At 32.6% G+C, this 27,784-nt stretch overlaps 1 protein-coding gene across 1 annotated transcript; it reads left to right on the forward strand.

Moving 5' to 3' along the window:
• Positions 1-227: 227 nt before the first annotated feature.
• Positions 228-27,705, forward strand: LOC110999873 (transient receptor potential cation channel subfamily A member 1). Its single transcript, XM_045634270.1, has 21 exons — positions 228-387; positions 5,831-5,980; positions 15,530-15,686; positions 16,192-16,282; positions 17,675-17,744; positions 17,838-17,963; positions 18,427-18,723; positions 18,851-19,090; positions 19,247-19,354; positions 19,456-19,634; positions 19,906-20,185; positions 21,041-21,210; positions 21,865-22,009; positions 22,307-22,414; positions 22,817-23,117; positions 23,205-23,434; positions 23,829-24,017; positions 24,673-24,951; positions 25,558-25,714; positions 25,916-26,046; positions 26,518-27,705. Exons 1-21 carry the CDS (start codon positions 235-237, stop codon positions 26,653-26,655), a joined length of 3,699 nt encoding a protein of 1,232 aa, XP_045490226.1. The 5' UTR covers positions 228-234; the 3' UTR covers positions 26,656-27,705.
• The last annotated feature ends 79 nt before the right edge of the window (positions 27,706-27,784 follow it).

A 27,784-nucleotide genomic window follows, 5' to 3' on the forward strand; every position in this document is an offset into this window, starting at 1 on the left:
TGAGAATATAATGGTTTAGTTTTCGGTATAGAATCTAATACTAGGTACTAAAAGTTGGTAGGGATTACTTTGTAATTTATTACTAAATTGGGAGAAGAAAGAGCTTCAACAATAACTAAACACTTAATTCGGTCTAGCCACTTTCACTGAAATAAATAAATCGTCTAACTGTAATACATGTATAAGGTCACCGTTACAACTACGCCTGCATTTCTACAGGTGCGGAAGTAAATCATGCTGCTCTTCAGATCACGAACTGTGGGCAATCGTATGGAAGCCAGACCATACAATGGTCCTGCAGTCGTAGCATCAGCTGATGGTGCGACACCAAACATCCAAATTGTGTCACACATGTACAATAAACTACCCCGGAAGGCCGGTTTCATAGTGAGTATAAGTTTAATATTTTTATAAGAAGTTTTATTAGACGTGTACGTGGCATACAATTCGGTTATCGGGTTCTCGGTTGGTCGGCTTTCCTCACAATGTGTTCCTTACCTGCACTAGTGAGAGTTAAATGCGCAAATATATACTCAAAGTCCATTGGTGCCAGTGCTACGGCCTTAGTGATTAGAGTCACACGCCGAAGCCGCTAGGCCAAGAGTACTGTCAGAAATAGATAGGAAATATATTTCTATTGCCTTAAAGTTCAGGCGAGCTATTGCTAAAGAGCATCCAAAAAGTCGAGTTATTAAGTTTAAATGTAATTAGAGAATAAAGTTGTATTTAAACTTAGACTCAATATTATCTAAACTAATATAAAGAGGAAATATTTCTGTTTTGGTATGTATGTTTACTACTAGATCTGCATGTCCATTGACTGGCTATGATGAAATGAAAATGAAATTATTTTGCTGCCACAAAATAAAATAAAACATATGTATTGGAAAGTTCTTAGACACTGAATTTGTTCAAATAATTCTCTTCTCAAATATTATAGAAGAAAGCTTTGCATTTTGAGTTTTGTTTTTATTTTTAAAAAATTAAATTAATTAAGTTATTTATTAACTGATAAAAAAATATATTTCATTACGTACTTGAAATAAAGAATTTTTCAATACCTGTTGAATATTTTTATATTTAAAAATGTCGGACATCCTACGTATGTTACGAATTCAAAAATGTCTAAGATATATATTTGTTGTAATGTATATTGATTAGATTATGAATGTTTGTAGGTATGTATCTAATAATCTGAAAAGAAGAATTATTTAGAAAAAATATTTCGATTACACATGATTACACTTACTTTTTACATACTGCAAATTATACTAATTCATTTAGCTAAAGAGTGAGGCTATGCAGCAATTTAGCAACAAACTCAATATTATATAATACTCCTGAATTGCAAGAGCTTATATAATCCTTATTATTAATGCAAGCCATAGTTCACCTTCTGGCCTTGGGGTTGAGTTGCTTACTAATGTTCTAAGCGTAGGCTCCATTTTTGCAGATGAAAATCAGAAAGCTTACCAACATTTTCTTAGAATTCAAATTATGGCTGGAAATTAATTATCAATGTACCAAATGTAGCTGCCGACCGAAGTATTTCCGAACCAATTCGATTTAGGGTCCTTCAAGAAAGGAGCGTACCAATTCTTAAAAGGCCTCTGGCATTGAGAGTGTCCATGGGCGGCGGTATCACTTAACATCAGGTGATCTTTCTGCCCGTTTGCCCCCTGTGTCTATTAAAAAAAAAAAAAACGTGATGTGAGAATATTCTGTTTTCACTAAACAACAAATTTGGCCGCGTATAAACGTATGGCCTTAATTCACCAATAAAATAGAGAAGGGATCTTATACAAAATACATATTTACGGTAAGAAAACGATATCAATGAAGTATCACGTTTTTAATACATTGCAAAGTAGTCGAGTAAATTTAAACTCTGTAAGGTTACGTGGAATTCACTACTTAAACATTGAACCTGAAAGTTTTTAATTTCCTTCCTTACCTTGTCTCAAGTTTACACTTCCACTTTAGAACCCGAAGAAAGACTTAATCGGAAAATACTCGATCTTTAAATTTTAAAAGCAAATGTTTTGTTACTTAAAAGTTTCAATGCCTTTTCTTTATTATTTTTAAAAATGGAATTGCAAGTCCCACAAGTTTATATACATATCTCAATGGCTCAATAGATTATGATATACCTGATTAGCTCACTCTCATATCCAACCATTAGCGTAACAGTCTGAACCCTGTGTCCAAAACTAGCCTAGTCAAAACTTAAGCAACCATTATCCTCGTCCTGATAATCCTCTCTTATAGATCACTTTTTGTGCATTTATGGAGAATTTCGTTTTAAGTATTTTTGTTTATCGGTCGTATTTGAATTTTGTACATCTTGAGTAATTCAGTTTATCTTTGGAACTTGGCAGACCTTTAGGTGTAATTTTTGCTTAAAGTAGTCAGCATTAGCATTGTAATAACATGTAGTTAGCGCGTAAAGTACGTAAGCTCAATTTATATCCATCTTTGTTCCGAGGGAAATTTTTGGACGTCAATCATCCATAACTTTAGATGATTATGTTAGATCCAGTTAGTATCGCGATATTATATAGTACATTACAATTGATGACCAAAATATTTGTTGAACTTTTAAACTATTAAACACAATGTGTGCGTAAAATCATAAGAATTATTATAATTTTCCGTTGGCCTCTTGTCCTATAAAAATAGACTTAAACAAATTTCTCGAGTTTCGAGTTCGAGGTTTACCCAAGCTGCAGTCATTAAGAACAAATACTATAATTCGAAAACAGCGCAATAAACAGTAACTAGTAAAGAACGCTCGCATATAGATACAATTTGATTAGGAAAATTAGTTTTTATGCAGTATGAAGTATAAACTAGAATCAATAAATTTCTGTAACAGAAATAAAACCTGATAAAGTATGGAATGTAGAAATAGTTATAACCATTCTTAATGAGTCTAACTCTTTGAAGTAAAGAGTACTGTATCGTCTCTATTTATTGTTCTTATTATTTTGTTCACACCGTGATGAAAAGAGACAAATGGGTACTGTCGTTAACGGTGCAATTACTTAGTTTATGGTGTTAGTTGTAATTTAATAAAAAATATTGTAACCCAAGTTATACTGAAATACAGAGTTATCATTAAATTAGTGTCACAAGAAATGAGATAAATAATTAAGTTACGCTGGCTTTTATTACACCCGATGGTGTTAAGTTTGATTCACAGTGAAACATCAATTGCTGTCTGAGCCTACCCATGCAAAATGCAATTTGCATGGGCAGACAGGCCATACTTGCATATGAAGGAAAATTAAACGTGTAATGTGATTACAGGACAGCAATCAATTATATAAGTCACCTTTAACCCGGCTAAGTAGATTATGGTGTTACAAAAGAACTTTTTTATCGAACGTCTCGACTTGTTCAAAATTATTGTCACAAACAAGAACGTGACTATAATTTGATATTCGAAATTGGCGGAATTCTTATCCCTGTAACATAATTTATTTTTTATTGAAATCTGATCTCATCGATAATTGGCGTCGTACATGATAACAATATAAATCTTATTGACCCTAATGAGCCGTATATTTGATTTCTTTATTAGTAAATAAAAATAATGTGATTATGTTTAGTTTATCTTCAGACAAATACCTTAATAAGAATAATATAAATATTCAAGAAAAGTGTTCTAGAAAAAGGTAAATCAAGTAAAACGTAATATTTTATGTTAAATGTTATTTCAATTTTCGATGTAGTCTTTAACCTTTTTTCTGTTTCGTATCTTTTTTGTACAAATATAATTTATTTTGAAAAAAAAAAATTCTGAACTTTTAAAAATCATGTGCCGTGGCTACTACGTCATCATTTTCCATTTATATAAAAACAAAAGAGAATCGATAGATTTTTATTATATCTAATATTTGGTGCTAGCTAGTGCTATTTATCATCATTTATTGAACACCACGGGACAAAGCAATTTTTTACGATACATACATAAAAATATGTAATCTTCATCAACTCCTATCAATTACAAGTACGCCCACGGTGGTTTGAAATCGCTCGGAAACTCCAGATAAATTAGCCGTTAAAGATTTAGCCTAATGTTAATGCGTAACTAATATTATATACAAACAATTTATTAACAAACCGCCAAGGAAACCGGAGATATCTCTCTTATTTTTGTCTTATTCGACCTATTAATTTATCCAACCTTATTTCAGTGAAACCAACAGAATGAGGTCACAGGGTATTTCTAATTAAGCAACTAAGTAAACGTTTTAATCAAACATGAATCTCTATTTGACATTGAAGCTTTAAAAATATACTGCCAAGCTAATTAGTATACAGTGACAGTAAACAAAGCTATAACATGAACAATCACCGTGTATAAAATATACGGTTTGTCTTGTTGTATAAACCTTAACTCAGTAGTTTTAGCACTAAATATTATTTACGGGTCTTCGTTTGAAATAGCCTAGAATAAAAACAAATTTTATAATGTTTAATAGGCATCCACAGAAAACGTAAAAAAGTTATACATACATATAAGAAAATGTTTGTTAACTGAATTGGTTTAAAATCTGGAAGAGATTGTTAACAATTAGGTAAATTAAAACAACGTATTCCTTATTGAATAAGATGATGCATCTTCTATGTTAATGGAGTTGGCTATTGAGGTACTGATGAGTCATTGGGAAATCGTATAACATCCAAAAAACAGCCTTATTTGTTTTTCTTCTACAAAATGATTTCTTGAGCTTCATTGGACCGAAGAAACTAAATATAGCTTTAGTTTTTTTTGTAAGATTATATATAGCGATCTATGTTTATAATCCAGTCTATAATTTCAGTCAATAATAAAATAGGTAACAATTTCCGTAGTACCGTTAAATTAAGTTTGTAATAGTAAGTTTTTTAGTTTTGAAGTGTGTTACATCCAAGGAAGCGTGGAAGCCATTTTGTTTTCCGTTAATCACTAAATAAGCAGCAATCATTGAATAACGTTTGTGCATTTTCCATTACCATTGATATTTATAAATAAATGAAATCTCATTAATAAACTCTTTACTATATTTTCACAGAAATAAAGTAAAACTTAAAGAAGGAAAACACAAGAACATAAAAAAGTCTACCTCTATAGACGCGAAAACTCTTTGGATATCGACATCGTGATTCACGCTTTTTCTCGACGGGGTAGGCAAAGACCACAGGTTCTGGCATACCTCTCTAGTGGATAAGGCCATTATTATAAGATTCACTTTGCATGCTTATCGGTTTTTGGTACTTCTAACCAGTTCCTTCTCTAGTCCCTCCTGGATTTGGTTCAAGATTGTCCGTCAAGGGCTGTCCAATCCAACGTCACCATCGTGATTATAACACAATTTAATTATTTGAAATTCTGCAAATTTTAATAAAATGTTATTTTGGTACTAAACTCTACGTTTATGTTCTGAACTCTACGATTGCGGGTTTAACTAATAAACCGTCTACGCGCATACGGATTCTATTCCTTAGGTCCCTTTTTTACGGTAGAGAAAATCATCCTGTGTACTTTCATGACCCAATTGATAGAAATAAATGAATGCCGCATTGCATTGCCAACAATGACATCATATTTTAACAGTAATAGAAATTATTCCGTATTATTCAACAGAATAATCGTGTTCTGTATTTGAAGAAGCTGTGCTCATGGCTATACTAGGAACAAGTGACATTGTGGTACTTAAATTAACTATACATAAGAACCTAATTTAATTTTAACATTTTATAACTTTGTGATTAACTTTACTTAATGTCCGCAACGACATTGGGCAATATAATACAGGCTTATAATACTGTTTTTTGTTTAAAGAATTGGCTGTGGGGGTTTGTGCGCCGCCGCCGTGAGAGACAAGAGAAGGTAGATCGAGGTGGAGAATTACAAGTGATGTTGCCCGCTCAAGACCGTGTTACTTCTGGTGATGTCTGTCTGTTAACTGAGAGCCCGTTCAGAATACTCAGGGTAAGAATGTCGCCTAGCATGTAACATCATTTTAACATCTGTATGAGTAATAATTTGGTCAATTCCGTTAAAAATCTAAACATTTAGGAACCTGAATATTAGGTGCCCTTGTGGGAGAAGTTTTTCACATATCATTAATATGTCATTTAAAAACTTGTGCATTAAAATTGCAGCGTCATATAAATACAATCTTTGTCAGTACTAGTATTACTTTATGTATTTGACACGTTTCAAGTTTTAAGATTGTATTATAAATCAATCAAATCAAATCAAAAATCATTTATTCATATAGGTAACATAATGTACACTTATGAACGTCAAAAAAATAAGAAATATACATTTAATGATTCTGAAAACTGCCAAATCAAGTAAAAATAGGATAAATTCAATTTTGAAGCTTAAAACATTATTGGGAAAGCCACAACTCCCAGCCCTGAAAGTACACGTGCAGAAAATTATAAAAAATATTCAATGTTAAACGCTCTCGTTAATTACAAAATGTTTGAATTTGGAAGGTTTCACTTTGTGTTGAAACTTTGTAAAACTCCACAGGGGTACCATTGTTTCCTGTAGGCAAACCTTAACCTTTCCAGTATTTAAAAGGGTTTCAGTTGTGATATTATTTCAGATTTTCATGTTTATTGTATAACTTAAGTTTCATTAAGTATATACATAGGTCAATGTGAAGGTACTTTTTAAATGCATTTTCACTACAAATTGCATGATTTACTACTGAACTTCTCGAGTTCTATTCGAACGATTCAAGTACTTATGTTAATTTCTTGTTGTAAAAGTTTTCCATACAAAATTTTCTATTCTATGGCGTAATCTGTTAAATTTACATAACGTATTGTTTGTGGTAACTGCTCAGTATTGAGCATCACTGTATATGGTTACAAATATTAGGAAAATATTCATTTTATATTCTTCATCACATCTTGCATGATTATATTGGTATTCACACTAATATAATATATCTAAGCTGAACCTTATGTCGACATAGTGTATATGTAACTAATAGAACTACATGTGTAACTAATAGACTGATAAAATTTTGCCAATGATTTCCATAACATGGCTACATGCTATAGGTTATTGACCTTAATACAAAGTAATAACGTCACCATAACTATTAACAAAAATCAAGGTAAAAATGAAACAATCTAATTACAAAAAGAATATGATAGGGATCCCAAGGACTTGTGTAAACGTGGTATTTATTTATTTCCCACTTGATTCTCGGACTAGAAAAATCGTATTTGTCCCAAAGTTATGGGTTTAGGTCCAAATACAACACGATAGATTTGGCCACTGACTGATTATATCCATAAGAATACATTTTGCGTCAACCAGAGCTAAATAGCGTCATAGACCTTAATCAGCTTTTATCTATTCAAACATTAAATACCGTGGTCCACAGTTCATCACATTCATTTTATTCTTGGTAAGAACATGATGTATGGTGGTGATATATAAGAATATTTAAAATATGATTTTTCTTGATTTTTTGACATGTAACGAAAAAATTTGTTCTCGGCATTTTTGGAAAAATTAACAGGATTAGTTGACTCACACATACATATAACGAAACATATAAATACCAAATCACTAGATAAGACTTTGTTTGCACGTATAATGGACTAATAGAGGTTTTATGATAAGAAAAACTCGCCACTTGACATGCGTGGAGTCATTAAAATATGCATCACGTACTGAGCAGTATGCAATAAACAAAAGTTTATGTGAAAAACATTATGTTTTTATTTCGACGAGCGCACACTTTACCCAACATTACTTTCGGTGTCCCCAACCTGTTTCGGGTAAGTCTATAGTATTTTCTAAAGTAGTTTGATGATAATTGATCTAGAAGTTTCTACAAATTTTATACGTTAAGAGATTTTTATATCAGAATTAAAATCCTACCCCCAAAAGTTGTTGTATTTGGTCCTCGACCCATAATTTTCTATTTTGAGAATGTTTTTGGGGCAATACCCACTAAAGACCCCGTTTATATAGTTCAGCCATATTTTTTTAAGAACTAATAAAATATTATTAAAATATATACTTACCTACATATTTATTAAAATCTCAGGAAAAAATAAAACAATAATCTATTCGAAATGGCCACTTTATAGATAGGCCACTTAGATAGTGCAGGTATATTTAAAAAAAAAGTTTATTGATGAGAAGTTTCACAACATGATGCAAGACTATAGGACTTAATAGATACTTTGGCTGAAGGTTTTACCCCTTTTGACACATGATGATGACCACGTTGTACCTTTCCGACCACTTAAGCAGCTTTTTTGGAACTGAGAGCATATACTTTATCATTTTACTTATTCTAGTGTTCTTCCATCGTGAACATTTTTTCATTGGTAAAGATGATATTTCTATGCTTTTAATCGCGACAGTAGGCGTTTTGATCGATCTACACTCATTAATTTTAATGATTGATTTAGAGCTTGTCCTGTATGTATTTCGACGATAAGCACCGAGCTTCAGGTCTTGTTTTATAATACGTGATATAGTCCTAGTGGGAATCTTCATTTCTTGTCATGAGATTAATAGCTTACTAATGGGGTTTCGACGAACTCTGGGTTTAATGCATAACCTTTGTAGGTCTAACGCCGCTTCGATGTTTCCGATGAAGTGATACCAAGCAAGTGACGGCTGATACCAAGCTCTTAAAGTGTTCGGCGGCTCCATACTCGCTCTACACTAGACGATCACTGCAATCTTATTTTCTTTAACGCCCCATTCCATATTGTAATTTGGCAATGGCACAATATCGAAAGAAGTAGTGTTAGAATAATATACGGGTTCCTAGTTCAAAATAAGTAAAAATGCATTTTCATTAGGCCCTGGGATGCATTAACATATTATTTTTGTAAGAAGATTATTTAATAATTACCTTAATTCTTGTAAACGCGACGTTATTACATTGTATTAAGGTGTAGATCTTATAATAGCATATCCTATAGTATTCAGTCTTGTTAAGGCATTCATAAATCATTGGCAAATCCACAAAAACTGCATCAGTGCAATCTCTCGTATCCTAGCACCATAGTTCTTAATGAATGTTGTTTTAACCCCTTAAATATGTGTGTGTTACCATTTTGAGGTTAAGACTATTTAAATAATATTTTCGGTCTCACAAGATCAATACACCCTTGCGTGGAAAGCAATATAACTTTCGAAATAAGTGTAATAAGGTCAAGACTCAAGCTAATAAATACGTCATAGTCTATCATAAGACGTCAGACAGTAAAAAGTTTTGTCCAAATAAAATTATCTGTTCGAGAAAATGGAATAGCGAGAAAGTGTCACCCCTTCACACACTAAAAAGTTTTTAGTTATTTTATTTCTGATGAACGAGTGTTGTTTTTACAAAAAGTTTAAAAAATTTAGCTAACGGTTTTTAGTTTTTCACACAAAACTGTTTTTATAGGAAGTAACTTCCTGTATTAAACTTTTACTACCGATTATAAATTTTAAAACACCAGCGTGTCCTATATTTGCTGTTTTTGTACAAGATTTTACAAATTTTAGCAAACATTTGTGTTTTATATAAGAAAGAAGAAGTGTAGAAAAAAAAATATATTGATAGTGTTGTAAAGAGTTTTTAGTTGCGTTTATACGAGAATCCCTAAGAACCGGAAACAGTGTATATATTTTTCAACAGGGATTTCTTAAAACTTAACAAATAGTCCGCGAATGAAATAACGGCTACGTTGGTAGCAGTTGCCTAGTTTTACTAAAGGCGATGTTTTGGATCGTGCCTATAGAAAGTGAAACGTACCACTTACCTCTGCTATGCATTAAAAATTGGATGAAACTCTGCCAACTTTAGTAGCACTCTCTGTAATAATATGGAAATCTTGATCTATGCATAATTTCTCATTTCTTACCATGATCATTTGAATCCCGAATCAAATGGAAAGAATGGTGGTGTTACTAATTTCTTAAGCCATCGCACGCCAAGAATGAGACGAGTATGTAAGATTTGTCTTGCATATTCGTCGAAGATCAGAAATAGAAGATCAGAAAATAATAAAAAAAGAAAACAATGGGGGATTCAAAAACGTATTTCAACATACATAATATTTCATTCAAAAAAATCAAACGTATAAAACGACGATAAGACGATAAGTCAAACAAACTCATCAAAGAAGACTTCACCTTCGCCGGTCCTTCAAACCTGTGATCACTTAAGTATTTTTAAGTTTAATATAGTTCAGTTTAACTATTAAAATATGTATCACCATCTTAAATACTTCAAATTATTTTTTCGCGATTGATACTCATAGAAAATTCTAGACGTCTAATTATAAAATCGTTAAGAACATTTTTCTCTGGATATACACATGGAATAAAACGCGTGTCAGGATATCCACTCTTCACCTCCCGGGAGGGATGCCTCCATCCTGCAGTCACAGCTTTGAACCCGACCTGGACACTCGTTATCTAAGGAGACTCTAGCGTCGGTCAGAAGTTATGAAATAGTGTTTATTTGTTTTCATCTGTATTTATTTGTGAGTAAATATGAGGTTGTCGAGAAAGAAACGTTCAGTGAACATTAAAATGAAAACTTTCAAAACCAACGGCCGGAGCCCATCACGAACATTAAATAAAATAAAGGAAGAGGCGCCCAAGGTGTCAATTGAAGAAGTGCTGCAGGTAAATAAGATAAAAATTTTAACACACGATTTGTTTAACCAACGTTCGTTAAGTTACATATATATTTTTTAGTTAATAATTAGAAGCGCAAATGTTAACAATCACCTTACATAGTATTGTCTTTTATTAACATAACTTTTACACATTTAAAGAAAACACTTTTTTACGGACAGTTTCGCTGTATAGCACGCGAAACGTCGGTTTAAATTTAAAATTATGTCTAAATAATTATAAGTTTAAATACAATAATACATAACTATAATCAGTAAAAAAGTGTTTTCTTGAAAACACATTACAATTGGAGTCTTGGAGAATAAATTGTAAAATGTCAGTTTTGCTAGTAATAAATGAGCTCTTTAAGTTCCTCGTTTCCGATAATGTACAATAGGTCAACGTCGCAGGATCGTTTACAGGTAGAAATGTGTCACTTAGTTTTAAGAGCCCATAAATCAGTTGGGCTGCCTTTTGATAGTCGAAACCCAACTATTATAGAATAAACACTATATTTTTATGAAATAAGCCCTTACTTTAAACGGTTGAATTCTGTTGTCACTTAGCTTCAAAGAAAGTGTTTCGTTTATTTTAACATCTGAAATAACTCATGTTAGTTTCTAGAAGTATAAATTTTAAACTTTTTAACAAAGCTCGCACTTCTGACGAAGTATTCCATTATTCTGCGACCAGCCTGCCGTGGTGATTCGTCACAACATTATTTTCAGTCGACTCGCATCCTTGGTTTATTTTTATTTCTTCTGCTATCGAGTTAAGAAGTTTTCAGTGTGATTAAAGTAGACAAATTTATAAAAGCTTTTACAAGTCCTAACTCTAAATAATAGCAAAAGCTACATGAATAAGAATGAATCGCAAAATTTGTTCAATTGTAACCACTAAAAAGGTAGGGTAAGTAAAAACATGGGCTTTATTGAAGGTTGCCGGATCAGCTCTTTGATATATATTAATTTTATTTACAATATATTATTAATTTATTGTGACGTAAGTCATAGGTATCCATTCTGATTCGAGTTTTTTTATGATGGCCCAACGGAAAGAATGGCTTTCTTTTTGGTATATTTACAGCGCACTGGAATATGGAGGCAAGGACTCCTGAAACGCACCAGTGTTTAGGAATCACTTGTACCAGACCTCACTTCAAAATAAATAATTAAAAACCTGGCTATAAAAAAAAAACCTAACATTAAAACAAATCAATGAATAAGTTAATTTATTGATAATTCTGGTTACTAAATAGGCCTCTCTGTACATCCGTGGTCATCAACGTATTCTTAACATTAAGTGGGATTGTGGCCTTGTCAGCCCTTATTTATTAATAAAAATATTAACTTTCATTTATTGAGCTAATATTTATACAATATTTTTCTACGAATTTTTCTATTGCGCAGTTCATTCGAATAGAGAATCTTGCAATACTTGTTGCATACCAACGTATGTTCTCTTTTTAAAATTTTCATGCCTTCATTAGTGGAAGATGCCGTAAAAAACCACTAACAAAGAGATGTATAATTATTCCATGAAATTTTATTATTTCTTTAATAGAAAGGTAGAACCTTTTTTAGATGGTTGTAATTTAATATTAGACATTCCGCAATATATCTGCGAAGAATGAGACAAAGAAATGGGACGAAACTAGAAGTTACAATACTTTATTTCATCATACTAAGATCTCAGTTTTTTTTGAGATTTGCACTTTAGGGTTAGCTGACGGATAAATTTAATCTGTACTTAAAAATCGACTGGTTGTTTTGTTATGATTTTCCGCTATTAACTATATGATTAAAGACTATAATTTGTTATAAATTTACTATTCAGCAAACAGCTATTCTATGTAGATTTTTGTGCATTTATCTCTCGTGTCTTTGCAATTACTAGAGAGAACATGCATTAACTAGAGGGAACATTCTTAATGAGGCTTACCACCTAACGTGTACACGGGGCAGCGCCGCTTGTGTGTGCGAATTGTGCGCACACAGACGCCAAGATAATAAGGGCGCCGCCACCGAAATAATTTTTGTTAGACTTAGGGTCTGTTTCACAATGTACGGATAAAGTATCAAATAGCTATGCAACATATAAATTATGCGGACGATAAAAGTTCCGAATAAGAAACTTCGTGTAGTCCTGAAACGCAAAAATAGTGTCTAGCCTACCAAAAAGTAAGAAATAGCTTATTTGGAAATTATCCGGACATTGTGAAACAGACCCTTACACAACAAACATAGTATCGATAAGTAATAAAGGCAGACAATAGGCGCAAATTTAAATAACAAAACATATATTTTGCCTCACACGTCTCTTAAGATAGTATTTTGTGTTTGTGGTTTAATTTTACTTTGTTATTCTGTCATTAATTTACGTTAAAGTTACTTTACTTTCCCCCATAGTAAAAAACCGGAAGTTAACTGGTTTTACCTATTTAGGATAATCTAAGTACATATATAAAACTCGGGAAATTTGATTCGGTAAAAATTAACAAATAATAATAAAAATAGTTTGAAACATGAAGATTCGTAAAAAGGAGGCGCTTCTTAGGTTTCGCACACAGGTTCTACCGACGCGGCCCTGTATGTACATATACGTACTTACGCCCTTAATAATAAAAACCAAATCAATAAAACTACCAACCTTATTATTTTCTTAAAAAGAAAGGGACGAATAAAGTACTTTGATTAAAAGAGAATTTATACTGATTTAGTTTTTATGTTTTATTTTATGTTGCCACAGTTCTTAGTTCTATATCAAAGTGACCGTCTATCTATCTTAGCTTTATAAAAACGATTGTCTTTGGAATATATTTTCTATAGTGCATCTCCATACCTAACCGACCTAATAGGTATATATTTTGTACACACAAATATTAAATAGACTCTTCCTCGCCACAACACACATTGTTCTTAAGTGTGTGTTACTCAGAATAATGGAGAACTTCATTAATGCCTTAACATCTTGTTTAATGTGTCAAGAGTATCGTGTGCATGTGGAAAACGAGTATCAACGGTATTTCACTTTTTTATTGCTTCTTTGTAATAAATTCTTCGTAAATTTAACACACAACAATTTATATTTATAGATTAGTTAATCGACGGTAAAGTGAAATGTAAAATGGGTGTTGGCAATATTTTTCATTAAACTCCGCTCCAATTAGTCTACTCGATTATCCAATATTTATAAAACAATGTATGCAAGTGTATTTTGATTATCTTTTGTACTTTCTTAATTGACATTGAAATGCTGTATTTAAATGAACATAAAGTTTTGTCTTAAACTTTGTTTCTACGTAATGAATTAAACAGGTCCGAACATGGACGTAACAAATTTGCACTGGAATTGAAAGCAAACTTTAAAATTAAATAGGAAAATGGCTTGTCAAACATTTGTATGGAACAATATACGTACTTCTTCAATACGCAAATTTACAATAAGTTGGTTAGTTAAAAAAAAGAAACCTATTTTTATTCAACACTTTACATTTTTCCTATCCTATCCCGGAAAGCTGCTGTTATTTTGCAGGAAAATTTCATTTTTCAACAACAATACTTATTATTCTTATTTATTCAGATATTGCTAAGCTCCCCGACGCTTGTGTTGTAGAACTTTTATTTGGAGATAATTATATTGATTTCAATTGATTCACAACTCACATAAATAATTAATTTCAGCATGGATGTTTACATGGCATGAAAAGTTCGTCGTCCAAGGATACCAATCGCCAATACCTTGAATGCTTTGGTTGACAATATGACGTTATTTGAACAAAATTGAGCGCACTATTATGTTTAGTGAACCTTGAAACGTCTAAAACGCCGTTTCATAGTGACATCGATTTAGTTAATATCTGCCAATTTACTGGAAAAAGCCGTGATACGTGAAAATCAAATTTTTTATTAAGAGCTCCTCTCACTAAAGTAAACTACTAGGTACTAGGTTTATGGAATATATTAGGCCAAACAATTAAAATTTTCCATACACAGTGTTGATCTCCACCAAAGAATACTGTATTTCCGGGATAATTTCTTGCATAAATAAAAAATGGATGGGTGATGAAATAGTGTCGTATTTTTTATTAAATATATAAAATTCAGTCACCGGAAATGGATAAGTATGAAACATCTTTATTCATATACCTAGGTAAACAAGTACACTAATTATGAACGTCAAAAAAATTTAATTAATTGTAATTTTTATTTTATTTAATGGTAAAACAATTAGGTACTATCGACTGAGTTTTCATTTGGTTAAGCTGACTTATATAAATATTCATAATTCTACCTATTTCCAACATAGTCATAGTAGGAGATTCATAGACGTGAATTTCTAATTTAAAATATGGCCTTTTTTTCCAGTGGGAACTGGGAGCCTGTTGTTTTCACGGGGCCCTGGGCTGCTGCCCAAAAAGCCTTTATCCGCCTCTGACTAGAGTTTATTAATTATAACTTTTATGTTTAATAATACAGCTTTAATATTCTAATTCGACTACCCTTTACGTATTCTGTATCCCTTTCGCAACAGTTGTACCTACTTATGATTTAGAAAAATATATTATATACAAAAATAGCTAAAAAGGCGATTGACATACCTAGCTGACATTCTGAACTGTGCTTTGAATGTGCGAGAGAGATAAATTACAATATAGATGATATTAACTATCTACTACCTACTACTACTATATCTGTTATATTGTGCAATAAAATATTGTTTTTATGTGTTTGGTTTTTCTTCTTTGCGGTAAATATGGTTTTTTTTCTATCTTTCGCATTCCGCTTTCGACTATATAATAGATTATATTATTAATTCTAATAATATATTTTAATACATCCACAAATTTCTACCAAACTAATTTGTTCTGCTTTACAGGCAGCTGAAAGCGGCAATGTGGAAGATTTCATGCGATTGTATATGAGTGAGCCAACTCGTCTTACTGTAAAAGATGCTCGCGGAAGGACACCTGCACACCAAGCGGCAGCAAGAAACCACACAAACATTCTCCTCTTTATCAAGAACTATTCTGGAGGTAAGTGGAGGTAGTAAGAAAGAAGTTGAAATAGAAACGGATGGTTAAGGGCTTCGTTAAAAACTTACTTAGATCGGATTATCATCTGTAGTTTCAGTGTTATTTGAAAGGTTAATTAATATCCTGTTATACTTATTCAACACGAAGGACTTAGAAGATTGGACTTCACGAATTTGTGTTCTAAAAATTTGTTTAAAATTCCAAGTCTAAATAATAGGTTGTAAACGTAAAATCACGTTAACAAGCCCAGGGGCCTGCTTCACTCATCCGATCATCGTTACGTCGATAGAAAATTAGATTTTTATCGTTTATACGTGTTCACGGTCAATGCCATTAATGTTTATCAAAAATCGATGTTTTTTTTATTTCTTTATAAAAAAGGGGTTTAAGTTTTCATTTCATGTTTGAAAGTTGAAACGGATTTATTTTACTTTTTTTGTAATATCATAATCACTATTTTGATACAAAAGCATTTTGGTTTATTAATTCGCATGTATTTCTTTAGATTTGAATGTTCAAGACAATATGGGAAACACCCCACTTCACATTGCTGTTGAGAATGAGTCTTTAGACGCCATCGAGTTTCTTCTGCAACAGTGAGTATTTTTACAAACTATCCTTACTATGTTGAAGACGCTAGTTCAGAAGTCCGCTAGATTGTGGATTGTGGAGATGTTTTTAGGTTTTGAAGTATTGCAAGTGTTTAATTTCATTTCATTCCGTATAGTTCTCAGTATTTTGTTTGGAGCTGCAATCCACGGTATTTGGTAGTTATTGATGGTCAGATTAGATTGATAGATTGATATTATTATTATTATTTGATAGTCACATATATAATCAAAAAGGGAACAGCATATAACGTAAAGTGATTTCTTTAATTCCAACATTGCAGTTGGTTTTTTATTGAGTTATACTTTTATATTCATTTATCATTTTTCTTGAGATATTTCTTGTAGAAACTTTTTATTACAAGTTCAAGGTATGAAATATAACGATCTCTCTGTAGTTTTGTTTTACACCGCAATCAAAAGTCACAACTGCACTTCTTTCATAAAAATGAAATAAAGTAAAACTTGCAGAGCAAGTGTAGGTAATAAGGGCATTGTTTGTTTAATACAAACAATAAGGCTTTTTTAGTTATTAAACTACCTTAAACGTCAGTCATATAAAAACCAACAAGCAAATAGGGTATTTGACAGTATGAAAATTAAACTGTTATTGAATGTAATGTCAGTGTTAGACGTGGCTTTTAGGAGTGACAAGACATATTAATTATCATTATTTATCAAAAAGCCAAGGTCGTATCACGTGACACAAAACGGATACATTTAATTAATTGCTTAGCCTGCCTACATAATGCTTGTGTTATGTAAGATAATTATAACGTCAAATTTTGATATTTGTTTACGTGGTTACAAGAGTGGTACATCGTTTGTTTTGCGCGACACCATCTTCTCTGAACATTTTGAGGGTTCTTGAAATTAATCATTGTAAATTGTCGTATTCTATTATTAATCTAAGATAAAGATTGTTGGGCTGAAAAGTTCGAAGAATAACATTTCAAAACATCTTTTTTTATGGAATTTGATTTGATTATATAATATCGAGCCTTCGAGAGCGATACTACGATTAAAGGGGTTACTTTAACATTCCATTAAATCTTCTTTACTGGGAATGTTATGTCATACATTTATGTGCCAGCTACGAACTTTTCAGACAATCGAATATATGGGAATATTATACGGGAACTTTCTACTAATAATGAAAGCAAAGTTTTCAACATGTCTATGATTTATATAAACAATGGTATTTTATATAAATAAGGAGTCCCTTTCTGTGTTGAGATTAGTGAATCCTACGAGGATTATGAAGATGCTACAACGATGGCGCGTAGCTTTGCTACGATGTTTCTTACTAGTGACATTTTGGGTCTACGACATTATGTTTAGTTTTTCATACATGTCAACTGAGACGAAATAATATTTCAGACACGTCGATACCGGAATTTTAAATGAGAAGACCCAAGCTCCCATACATTTAGCTACCGAACTAAACAAGGTTAGTGAAACAGGCAAAATAATATGCTAAAAAGTGTCTTATTTACTATGTATCGCAGAATAAAAAGTGGGTAAATTAATGCACCACTTACAGGTATCCGTTTTACAAGTCTTCGCCAAGTACAAGACTGAATTTAATGTCGATCTTGGTGGTGAACACGGCCGTACTGCTCTGCACTTCGCAGCAATTCATGACCACGACTTATGTGCGGAGATATTGGTAATTAAACGAATACTTTTACTAAATTATGCACACTGCATCTGTACACATCGCAGCGCTGCAACCTTTTAGTGATCATCAGTTTTTTTCTGGGTCTGAGGTTTGCCGGTTTCCTGACGAAGTTTTCCTAAGCCAAAAAATGCGCAAATGGACATGGTTCAGGCGGGGTTCGGACCTACGATCTGAGGAATGACAGTCTCACACTGTCTAGCCCAACACTACCATGCTATATATAACTCAGTTTTATTTAAAAAAACTCCTTTCTTCACTTCCCCATCTTATACAACAACACCTGCTTTATACACCACACATACATTAATGTCCTTAACTAACTATTACTTTATCACATCTTTTTTCTTAGTTAATAACATAATTTTGATGTTCTGCAATTTTGTAATTCAATTTTTTAAACACTACGGGTAGTATTATATTGTAAAGTTTTCTAAAAAGACACTATTTGTAGATCACAGATTTAAATGCGGAGAGCAAACGACGATGCAATAATGGCTACTACCCTATTCATGAAGCAGCAAAGAATGCCTCCTCAAGAACAATGGAAATATTCCTTCAATGGGCGGAATCACGGGGATGCAGTCGAGAACAAATGTTATCGCTCTATGATAATGAAGGAAACGTTCCTCTTCACTCCGCAGTACATGGGGGCGACATTAAGGCTGTTGAACTATGCCTTAAGTCTGGTGCAAAGATTTCAACACAGCAACATGACTACTCTACACCCGTACATCTAGCATGTGCCCAGGTACAAATTGTTTCACTTCTAAGAAAATAATGAAAAAAAATAGTATATGGGTAGTCTTTGCCTTACAAAACTAAAGAATTAATTTTTTCATTAATTTTGTGTACATTATCTTTATCGTATCTTCTAGGGTGCGCTTGATATTGTAAAGCTTATGTTTACAATGCAACCAGCAGAGAAATTGCCATGTCTCAACTCATGTGATGTTCAAAAAATGACACCGATACATTGTGCTGCAATGTTTGACCATCCTGATATTGTGAACTACTTAGTATCTGAAGGTTCAGATATGAATCCATTGGATAAGGAAATGCGATCTCCATTATTACTTGCCGCTTCAAGGGGTGGTTGGAGAACTGTTCATGTGCTGGTAAATCTTTATAAATGTTAAAATTCATCTATTCTTGAACTCAAAACAACTGTGCCTAGTATTTTTGAGTGTGTTCAACCAAATGGTTGACAGTTTAGTGACATTGGATATAATATGTAGAAGTTAAATACAATTCTTCAATATACTTACTTTTAGATACGTCTTGGCGCCGATTTAAAGTTAAAAGATATAAACATGCGAAACGTTCTACACTTGATTGTAATTAATGGAGGCCGGATTGAGGAGTTTGCAAAGAATTGCCAAGTAAGTACAAAGCCTAATACCGTATAAAATGCTTTTAATGGAGTGCTAAGTTCATATATATACTCAATAGTAAAGTTTATTAAACATTCTTCTTGTTGTAGGAGCACTGTGAGCCCAGTTTGGCAATGCTTTTGAATGAGAAGGATAAGACTGGTTGCTCTCCTCTGCATTACGCAAGTCGCGAAGGTCATATTCGATCGTTGGAAAACTTAATTAAACTTGGGGCTTGCATAAACCTCAAGAATAATAACAACGAGAGTCCTCTACACTTTGCAGCAAGGTAAAATTAATATCTTGAACTCCATTAACAAAAATGCTTAGAAAGCTTTAGACTAGACTAGTAGTCAGGTTCTATACAAGCCGTTTATGAGTAGATGTTTTGCCATTTAATCGTCGTTGTTTTTAATTAAAGTCTCCTATCAAACCATTTATACCTATTTCTAGACGTAAAAGTATAAAACACCTATATGTACCTAAACGATAAGTTTTTATCGCGTGCAGTAAGCAATACAATTTTGACAAGGTCAGTAAGGTATGATAATTAATTGCAGATATGGCCGTTATCACACCGTTTCTCAATTGCTCGATTCTGACAAGGGTACGTTTATAATTAATGAAAGTGATGGCGAAGGTTTAACGCCTCTACATATTGCATCACGTGAGGGGCACACAAGAGTAGTTCACTTATTGCTCAATAGAGGCGCGCTCCTACATAGAGACCACAACGGCCGTAATCCGCTCCATCTAGCGGCAATGAGCGGGTACACTCAAACCATTGAGCTTTTACATTCAGTGCATTCACACCTGTTAGATCAAGCTGACAAAGATGGCGTAAGTTTGAAATTAAACATACTATGAGATATTTAAAATGTTTGAAACAGCATATAGATGATTCACATCCACATCTTAGGGTGACTTCAGAAGATAGGCGCTTAATGTACATACAGTTTTTTAAGGCCGTATACTTGCTAGCGGCGTTGATCGCTGCGGTAGCACTCGGCTATTGTCAACGCAAGTTAACGCGAGCTATGCTCAATGATCTATAAAGATCATTGAGCTCTCGACCGAAAGACGTTTGGTTCATCGGTTTGTCCAGAAATTATCCGAAATGGGAACTGAAGTTTTTAATACGGAATTACTTATAAATGAAATCGAGAAACGACCTGCAATATTCGCTAATGTGACATGGCTTTCAGTCAGCCTCTAACTCTAACCACGGATCAAAAAAACGCATTTTGCTGAATTTTAACTAATAGTTACGATATTTAAGCAAAAGTTAAGTTAACTACGGATCAAAAAACTGGCCCTAAGACAACATTGGGTGGCCCAATATGTTTGTCATCTGTTGCGTCATTTCTGCCGTTTGTATAAAATCACAGCTAGTACTGTTTCTACGTCCATCGAATACGAAGTCCAAGTAAACTGAACCAAGGTGGCTATGGCAACGCGCGTTTAACGCCTGACAAGCGCGTGTCATATTAACCTTAAACAAAAATCATGCGTTATGCGCGAGTTAAGCGACTGTCATCTGAACTTACCTAGTATTACAATACATAACTATTGTTGTTGTGTGTATATAATTAAAAAATTCTTTAAACTAATGTTAAGTACACACATTATTCTCAAATGCTTAACTAAATTGTTCTGTGTTTTTTACTGTATTTCTTATAATTGTACCTCATACAGAATACACCGTTACATCTAGCTACTATGGAGAATAAACCAAACTCAATTGCTCTATTATTATCGATGGGGTGTTGCCTGAGTTACAATTCTCTTGATATGAGTGCCATTGACTATGCTATCTATTACAAGTTTCCTGAAGCCGCTCTCGCCATGGTTACTCACGAGCAAAGGTATTATTATTATTAGTCTTTTAGATCCACATCTGCACCGAGTAAACTAACTTTTAGGATTTTATGTATAGGTCTTCTGTGAGAATATAATCGATTTCATATTTTTAATTAAAACTTTAAATTAAATACTTTTGGATCAAAATGTACAAAACGTACTACTACAACCTTTGATTTCATATTTATGTGTCTGTTTCTGTGAAAAAATTTCTTTTTGAAGTTTTGAAGTAGATGCCGGCTATGCCAGTCCACGATATATAGAAAGAAGACTGACGTACTAGTCGACGGTGTACTAGTCGCACAACTTGTTTGCAGTAATTAACTGTTTTAAAAAACTATTTATGAACCAAAATCGTATAATTTTTTTATCTCAATTTATATATAATTAAAAACTAGTGGGGTTACAACGTTCAATAAACTTGACTTCAATTTTTTGTTGTTTCAAATTTAAGTTTAGTTTTAAAGTTTCGTGTGTGTTTTTCCCGTTAAGATCTAATGAAATGCCTCACTACGCCGTTTGCCGTACGAGCCATTATCCGTAGCGTATAGAAAGCCAATTCCATTGGGGTTCTGCCATGAATCGAACGCACTTTGTGGGTCAAATGTTCATGGCAAATAATGTTCTTGTTTGGTTCGATTACCCTTGTATTTTTTCAGAGCCCAAGAAGTTATGGCGCTAAGATCTGATCGCCACCCTTGCGTGACATTAGCTCTTATAGCCTACATGCCTCGTGTATTTGAGGCTGTTCAGGACAAATGTATAACGAAAGCTAACTGCAAGAAAGATTCAAAAAGTTTTTATGTAAGTACATGCCATGTTAGTGGTCAGGTTTACTTCTTGTATTTATTTTTAGGGTTGGTCACATAATAATATTACAAACAATATTTTATTATTCCGTAGATTTTTTTATGCTAACTCACATATCTATACTAATATTTGTAAAATTTAGATAAAATACACCTTCTCTGCTCTGTGTCCTCCGATTATAATTGACGATGTCAATAAGAAGCCAGATGTTTTTGTAAAATCGCCATTACCTGTAATGAACGTAAGTGTGCAATTGAAATTGAATGTTTATTTTTCTTTGCTCCATCGCAGATTATGTACCGCTTCAGATACTACCAACACACGAAACTTGAAATTGCAGCGCTGAGACAGGCGCTAGACAACCCCAAGTTTCGCCCCGAACCGTTGTCTGTTATCAACGTGAGTGAAGCACTACGACGCTTCGCTTAACAAATACTTGTGTTAATAAAAACCATTCCGCCACCTTTTAATCACTTTTATTCTATTCACATAGTTTCTAACTAAAAGTCTATAAATATCACAATACACCAGTAAAACATCTGTGTATGGTTTTCATAATAACACACGCACTCTACTCCGGTACACCCATGCAAAAACTAGTGTTGGTCTTTGACAATTTTACTATATGTGGTCAGCCTTATACTATACTGCAAGCTTTAGTTCCAGTCCATTGTGATGATGTTCCGTGATTGTTTTTTGTTTGCTTCTTATCGTGTTAGTATGCAATATATAAATCATAAAGATGTTGTATATATTGTTTAAATTTTAAAACATTCTTAATATAAGTTCACTAATTTACAGGCTATGGTTGCGCACGGTCGGGTGGAACTGCTGGCTCATCCTCTAAGTCAAAAGTATCTGCAAATGAAATGGAACTCATACGGAAAATACTTTCACCTAATGAATTTGCTGTTTTATTGCATATTTCTTGTTTTTATCACCCTCTATGGATACCTTCTTATGCGAAACACGACTCAATTTGAGAAACGATCACATCTCATGCGAAACGCGAGCGTTGAGAATCGGACATCAATGTTTAATAATTTTACGAGGCTGTCTAATAACTTTACGCTTACTAACTTTACTTCGCCATATGAATCAGGTAAGTTGTTTATAGCATTAGGTAAGGTATTTATTATATACATAATAATGGTGTCACTATGTAGATACACATATATTTCGTTTTCAGATAAAATAACAATATTTCCCTTCACAATTGCCTTTGAGTCAATGGTAGCGTTTTACACTTGCACTATGGCAATACGTGTTTACACTTGTATCTATTTTGTGTGGGAACTTTATAACATAAAGCAACAGAAATGGCATTACTTGGCTGATCCTGCAAATTTTGTTTCCTGGATTTTGTACGTGAGCTCATCATTAATGGTCTGGCCTTCTGAATCCTCTGAGGACTTGCAGGTGTCTCTTTATAAAACATATTTTTTTAATATTATTAACTTCATTATTGTTTACAAACCTGATATTTCAAATAATGTAATGAATGCAAAAGTTTGAAAATGCATCAATATACTATATGGATTTTTAACTTTATAAATTAAAAATTTTGCATTTTTATGCAAAAGATCTTTTGTTCTACGGTTTAATTTGTATTGATATTTCTGTTTTTGTTCATAAGTTTACTTGTTTGTATATAAGAATAAAGTTATTGTGAGTTTGAGTTTTCGCGTATTCAATGTATGATCAAATTGATTTATAATTTTAAATTACCCTTTGAGTTTTTTTTATTATTTTTTAATTAGGGCAAGCTTGAATACATATAGGTAAACACAAATTTATCGATTTTTTTTTTCAGTACTCAGCCGCCTCACTGACCATGTTCTTATCATGGTTCGAACTATTATTGCTTTTACAAAGATTTGATCAAATTGGAATCTACGTCGTGATGTTCTTGGAAATATTACAGACTCTTATAAAAGTGTTGATGGTTTTTTCAATTTTGATTATTGCCTTTGGACTATCTTTCTACGTGCTCCTGTCAAAAGTTGGTTTCGCTGCTACGGTATTTAATTACACTGCGAAATATTACACATTAGTTGTTATGTTAAACGCTTTGTAAATGAGCTAGATAATTGTTTTCTAACCTTCTGTTATAAGTGATTTCCATAATTATTAACAAATGTAATGTGATTCCAATTAGCAGCTGTATTTTAGTCTTAAGACTAACATAGTCTGAACCTAGTATGATTCACCTTTAACGAAACTTGGCAAAAGTGTGGGGTTGGGATTCTTGCCAGTTCTTTATGCTCGCCCTACGGTCTTGATTTATCTCTACGGAACTGGTTGTAAAGATTAATTTATGTATTTCATTGAATTGGAAAATAATGCTATTATTATAACAAAAAGACATAAATGTTACAAAAACATATACTTACATAATCTAGCTCATTTTCATGCGAATAAAAATTATCGCAAACACACTTGCAACTTTAACTTTTAATTATATTTAGAAATTTCTTAAAGACCTTATCAAGTTTATAGCTGTTTAAAAGTAGATACTTTTAAACAGCTATAAATATAATAAGCTTTGCGTTCGTGACGTCATGAAAATTTGCTGTTAAAAGCTTTTTTAAATTTTGCGAGTGATTGTTGCTCTGCGATGTTGGCTTAGCGAATTATTTATTTATAATAACTTTCAGGGTCACCACCTTTCATTTAATAGTATCCCAATGGCACTGATGCGCACCTTTGCAATGATGTTAGGTGAAATCGATTTTGTGGGAACATACATCCAGCCCTATTATAACACAGAGTCGCAGACGGACCTTGTTCTACCGTTTCCTTTAATGACTTTCTTTATGCTTGGCCTGTTCATGGTGTTTATGCCGATTCTTCTAATGAACCTGCTTATCGGTTTGGCTGTTGGTGACATCGAAAGTGTGAGACGGAACGCTCAATTGAAACGGTTGGCTATGCAAGTAAGATATCATTCTTGTACCAACCTACTATTCGAGGACTCAACTTCAACTACATTGGAATGAATATTATAACTTGTTAATTGCCTCCGATTACAGAAAATATGGAACTCAAACAGTTCAAAATTTTTTATAACAATTACTAATAAAATGTTTTCTATTCGAATGTATAATATAGAGAGGAAGAGGAAAATACAAACATTGAAAAAATCCGCTATTAAATGTTACTGAAGATAAACTTTTGATTTGTATTTATTATATAGGTAATATGTCTTTGCATCGGTTTAAGAACATGTGTTATTAAAAGAAAGAGATTGGATGGCTTTTAAAAAAAGAGGATAGAGATAAGAGGATAAGAGATTTAGAATAGGTTTACCAAAAATTATAGAACTGTCCCGACATTGATCAATAGCACTTGATCACGTATACATATTTTAATTGTGATTAATATGCACAAAGTTTTTTACGCTGTATTTTAATTCCGTATTTTTATTGTACCACCAAACTAAGCAAATTCTTGCCTGAGAAACAGGCAATATTTATTACGGGCCACCAAGCAAATAAAAATATTTACAGTAATTCTCTTTTTTTTTAAATTGTAATCATTAGGTAGTACTACACACCGAACTCGAAAGGAAATTACCAGCATTTTGTTTGGAGAAAGTTGATAAAGACGAAGTAATTGAATACCCTAATACGAATCACTGCAAACTTGGTTTCTTTGAGACTTTACGGAAATGGTTTACAAACCCATTTTCTGAAGATGGTAAGAAATATCATTTTTACTAGAGTTGTTTTTTTTTACATATTTACCAGCCCATATCGCTAGAGCTTCTTCAACTACAATTGGTTAAGAACGCAACGTTGTTTCTTTCATCATTATTTGTTTAAAAATCCTTTCAGTTTAAAATGTTCTAAATTTAAATGTGCAAATATCAAGAAATTAATATTTTATTATGAATTCTAGCTTCTTTGGACATAGTACTTGAAAGTAACGAGGATTATGTAGCATCCCAGCTAGAAAAACAAAAATATCGACTCCGGGAAATGAATCACTTAATGGAACAACAGCAAACACTTCTACGGCTCATTGTGCAGGTATGTCCTGGTTTTTGGTATCTTTTATTTATCGAATAGCTGAAATACTATCAATAAAGAAACAATGTAATGGAATCCATTAAATTGTTACTTTATTGTACAGTGTATACAAATAAGCTGTTAAAGTAAGCATTGAAAACCTTTTCTTTACAAGTCACACTTAAGTACTAAGTATAAGATTACAAAAACAATACTATCATATTACACAATTATTAAATTTCTTGGCTCTAACTCTCGAAACATAGTGAATTTAGTTTTAATGATAAAGAGGTACATAGCGTTAACAACAAACATGTTTAAGGTAAATAAATTATACGTTTACACTTAATGCTAATTATAAAGTTCTAATAAGACAATACAAAATTGCGTTTTACCCTACAAACTATTCAGCCCACCTGATATATAGTAGTGTTTAATTCAGAGAGGTTTTGTCGCGTATAAGAATTTTAGTAATAATAAAATTGATTTCAGAAAATGGAGATAAAAACAGAGGCGGACGACGTAGATGAAGGAATCGCACCAACTGAGAGCAGATTCCTTCCTCGTTGGAACTCCCCAAGAATTCGCAAGAAACTGCGAGCCGGGTCTTCCTTCAACAAGGGAATGTGAAATAAGCTTTCCTCTTCTGCATTGATTCCAGTACAGCGTGTAAATAGACCACCTCGTAGCTACAGATATGTGTATGCCCGCAAGATAAATGATACATATCTGTACTTGTAAGTTTTGTTGATTTTAAGTGTTCTTTTTTGTGCTTGTAAAACTTTTGTATTTATTAGAATGTGAACTACATAACTGAATGTGACTAAAAAACTAGGTACAAAAACTTTGTAAAGATAATATTCTCATAATAAGACTAAATTTGCTATGGCATCAGACTTCAACTTAAGTAGCCCATCGTTAGCCGTACATGAAAACAAAAAGGAAGCACGAATAGGCTTTGTTTGTAACTATACCCAATGTATAAAAATTCTTAGCTATACTGTAAAAATGAAAATTTATGTATGCCGTACCTGATAAAGCGAATCGAATTAACGAATACTTGCCTGATTTTTAAGACGACCGTATTAGAATTATCCACAAATGACATAGGTTAATTTATATATTTGCTCGTCTACGTAAAGTATTTGTATGAAAAATTTACAGCCCCCTTGTAGTTACGTGCAACACTAATTTTAGAGCCACCACTAACATCCAACAAAACATTTAATTTTTATTAGAAAAACAATGTGGGTGGTTTACGCAACTTAAAATTGTTTGCAAATGCTAAAACAGAGCCAACTACGACTCAGTCGACTACAAATATATATTGAAAGTTATAATCGCGATATTATAAAGACAAATCGTAAATACAAGAATGATAAAAGCGTATCCCACTGTTAGTAAAATGACATATACCGTGACGCAGTTCTTGAAATTCAAAATTAAATGTTTTGTGGCTTAACCCAGAAAACTATGTCAGAAACAACAGAACAGAAAGTTATGTGTGTATATCGTCCGAATAATAGGAATATATCTGTTCGTTAGAACTAAATGTGCTTATCATAATATAAATAAGTTCATAAGGATAACCGTATTCAGTAAAAATGAGTATAAGCTTTTAATATTTCGTATATCTTATTAACAACTACTATAACAAAGTGTGCAATTTACAAATTTACAATTGTGGCATTTCATTATATTATTTTATTGATATAAAAGTATTATATATATTATATTATGTTAGAATAATGGAACCAAT

Source organism: Pieris rapae, chromosome Z (assembly GCF_905147795.1).
Source record: "Pieris rapae chromosome Z, ilPieRapa1.1, whole genome shotgun sequence".
NCBI classification, from domain to species: Eukaryota; Metazoa; Arthropoda; class Insecta; order Lepidoptera; family Pieridae; genus Pieris; species Pieris rapae.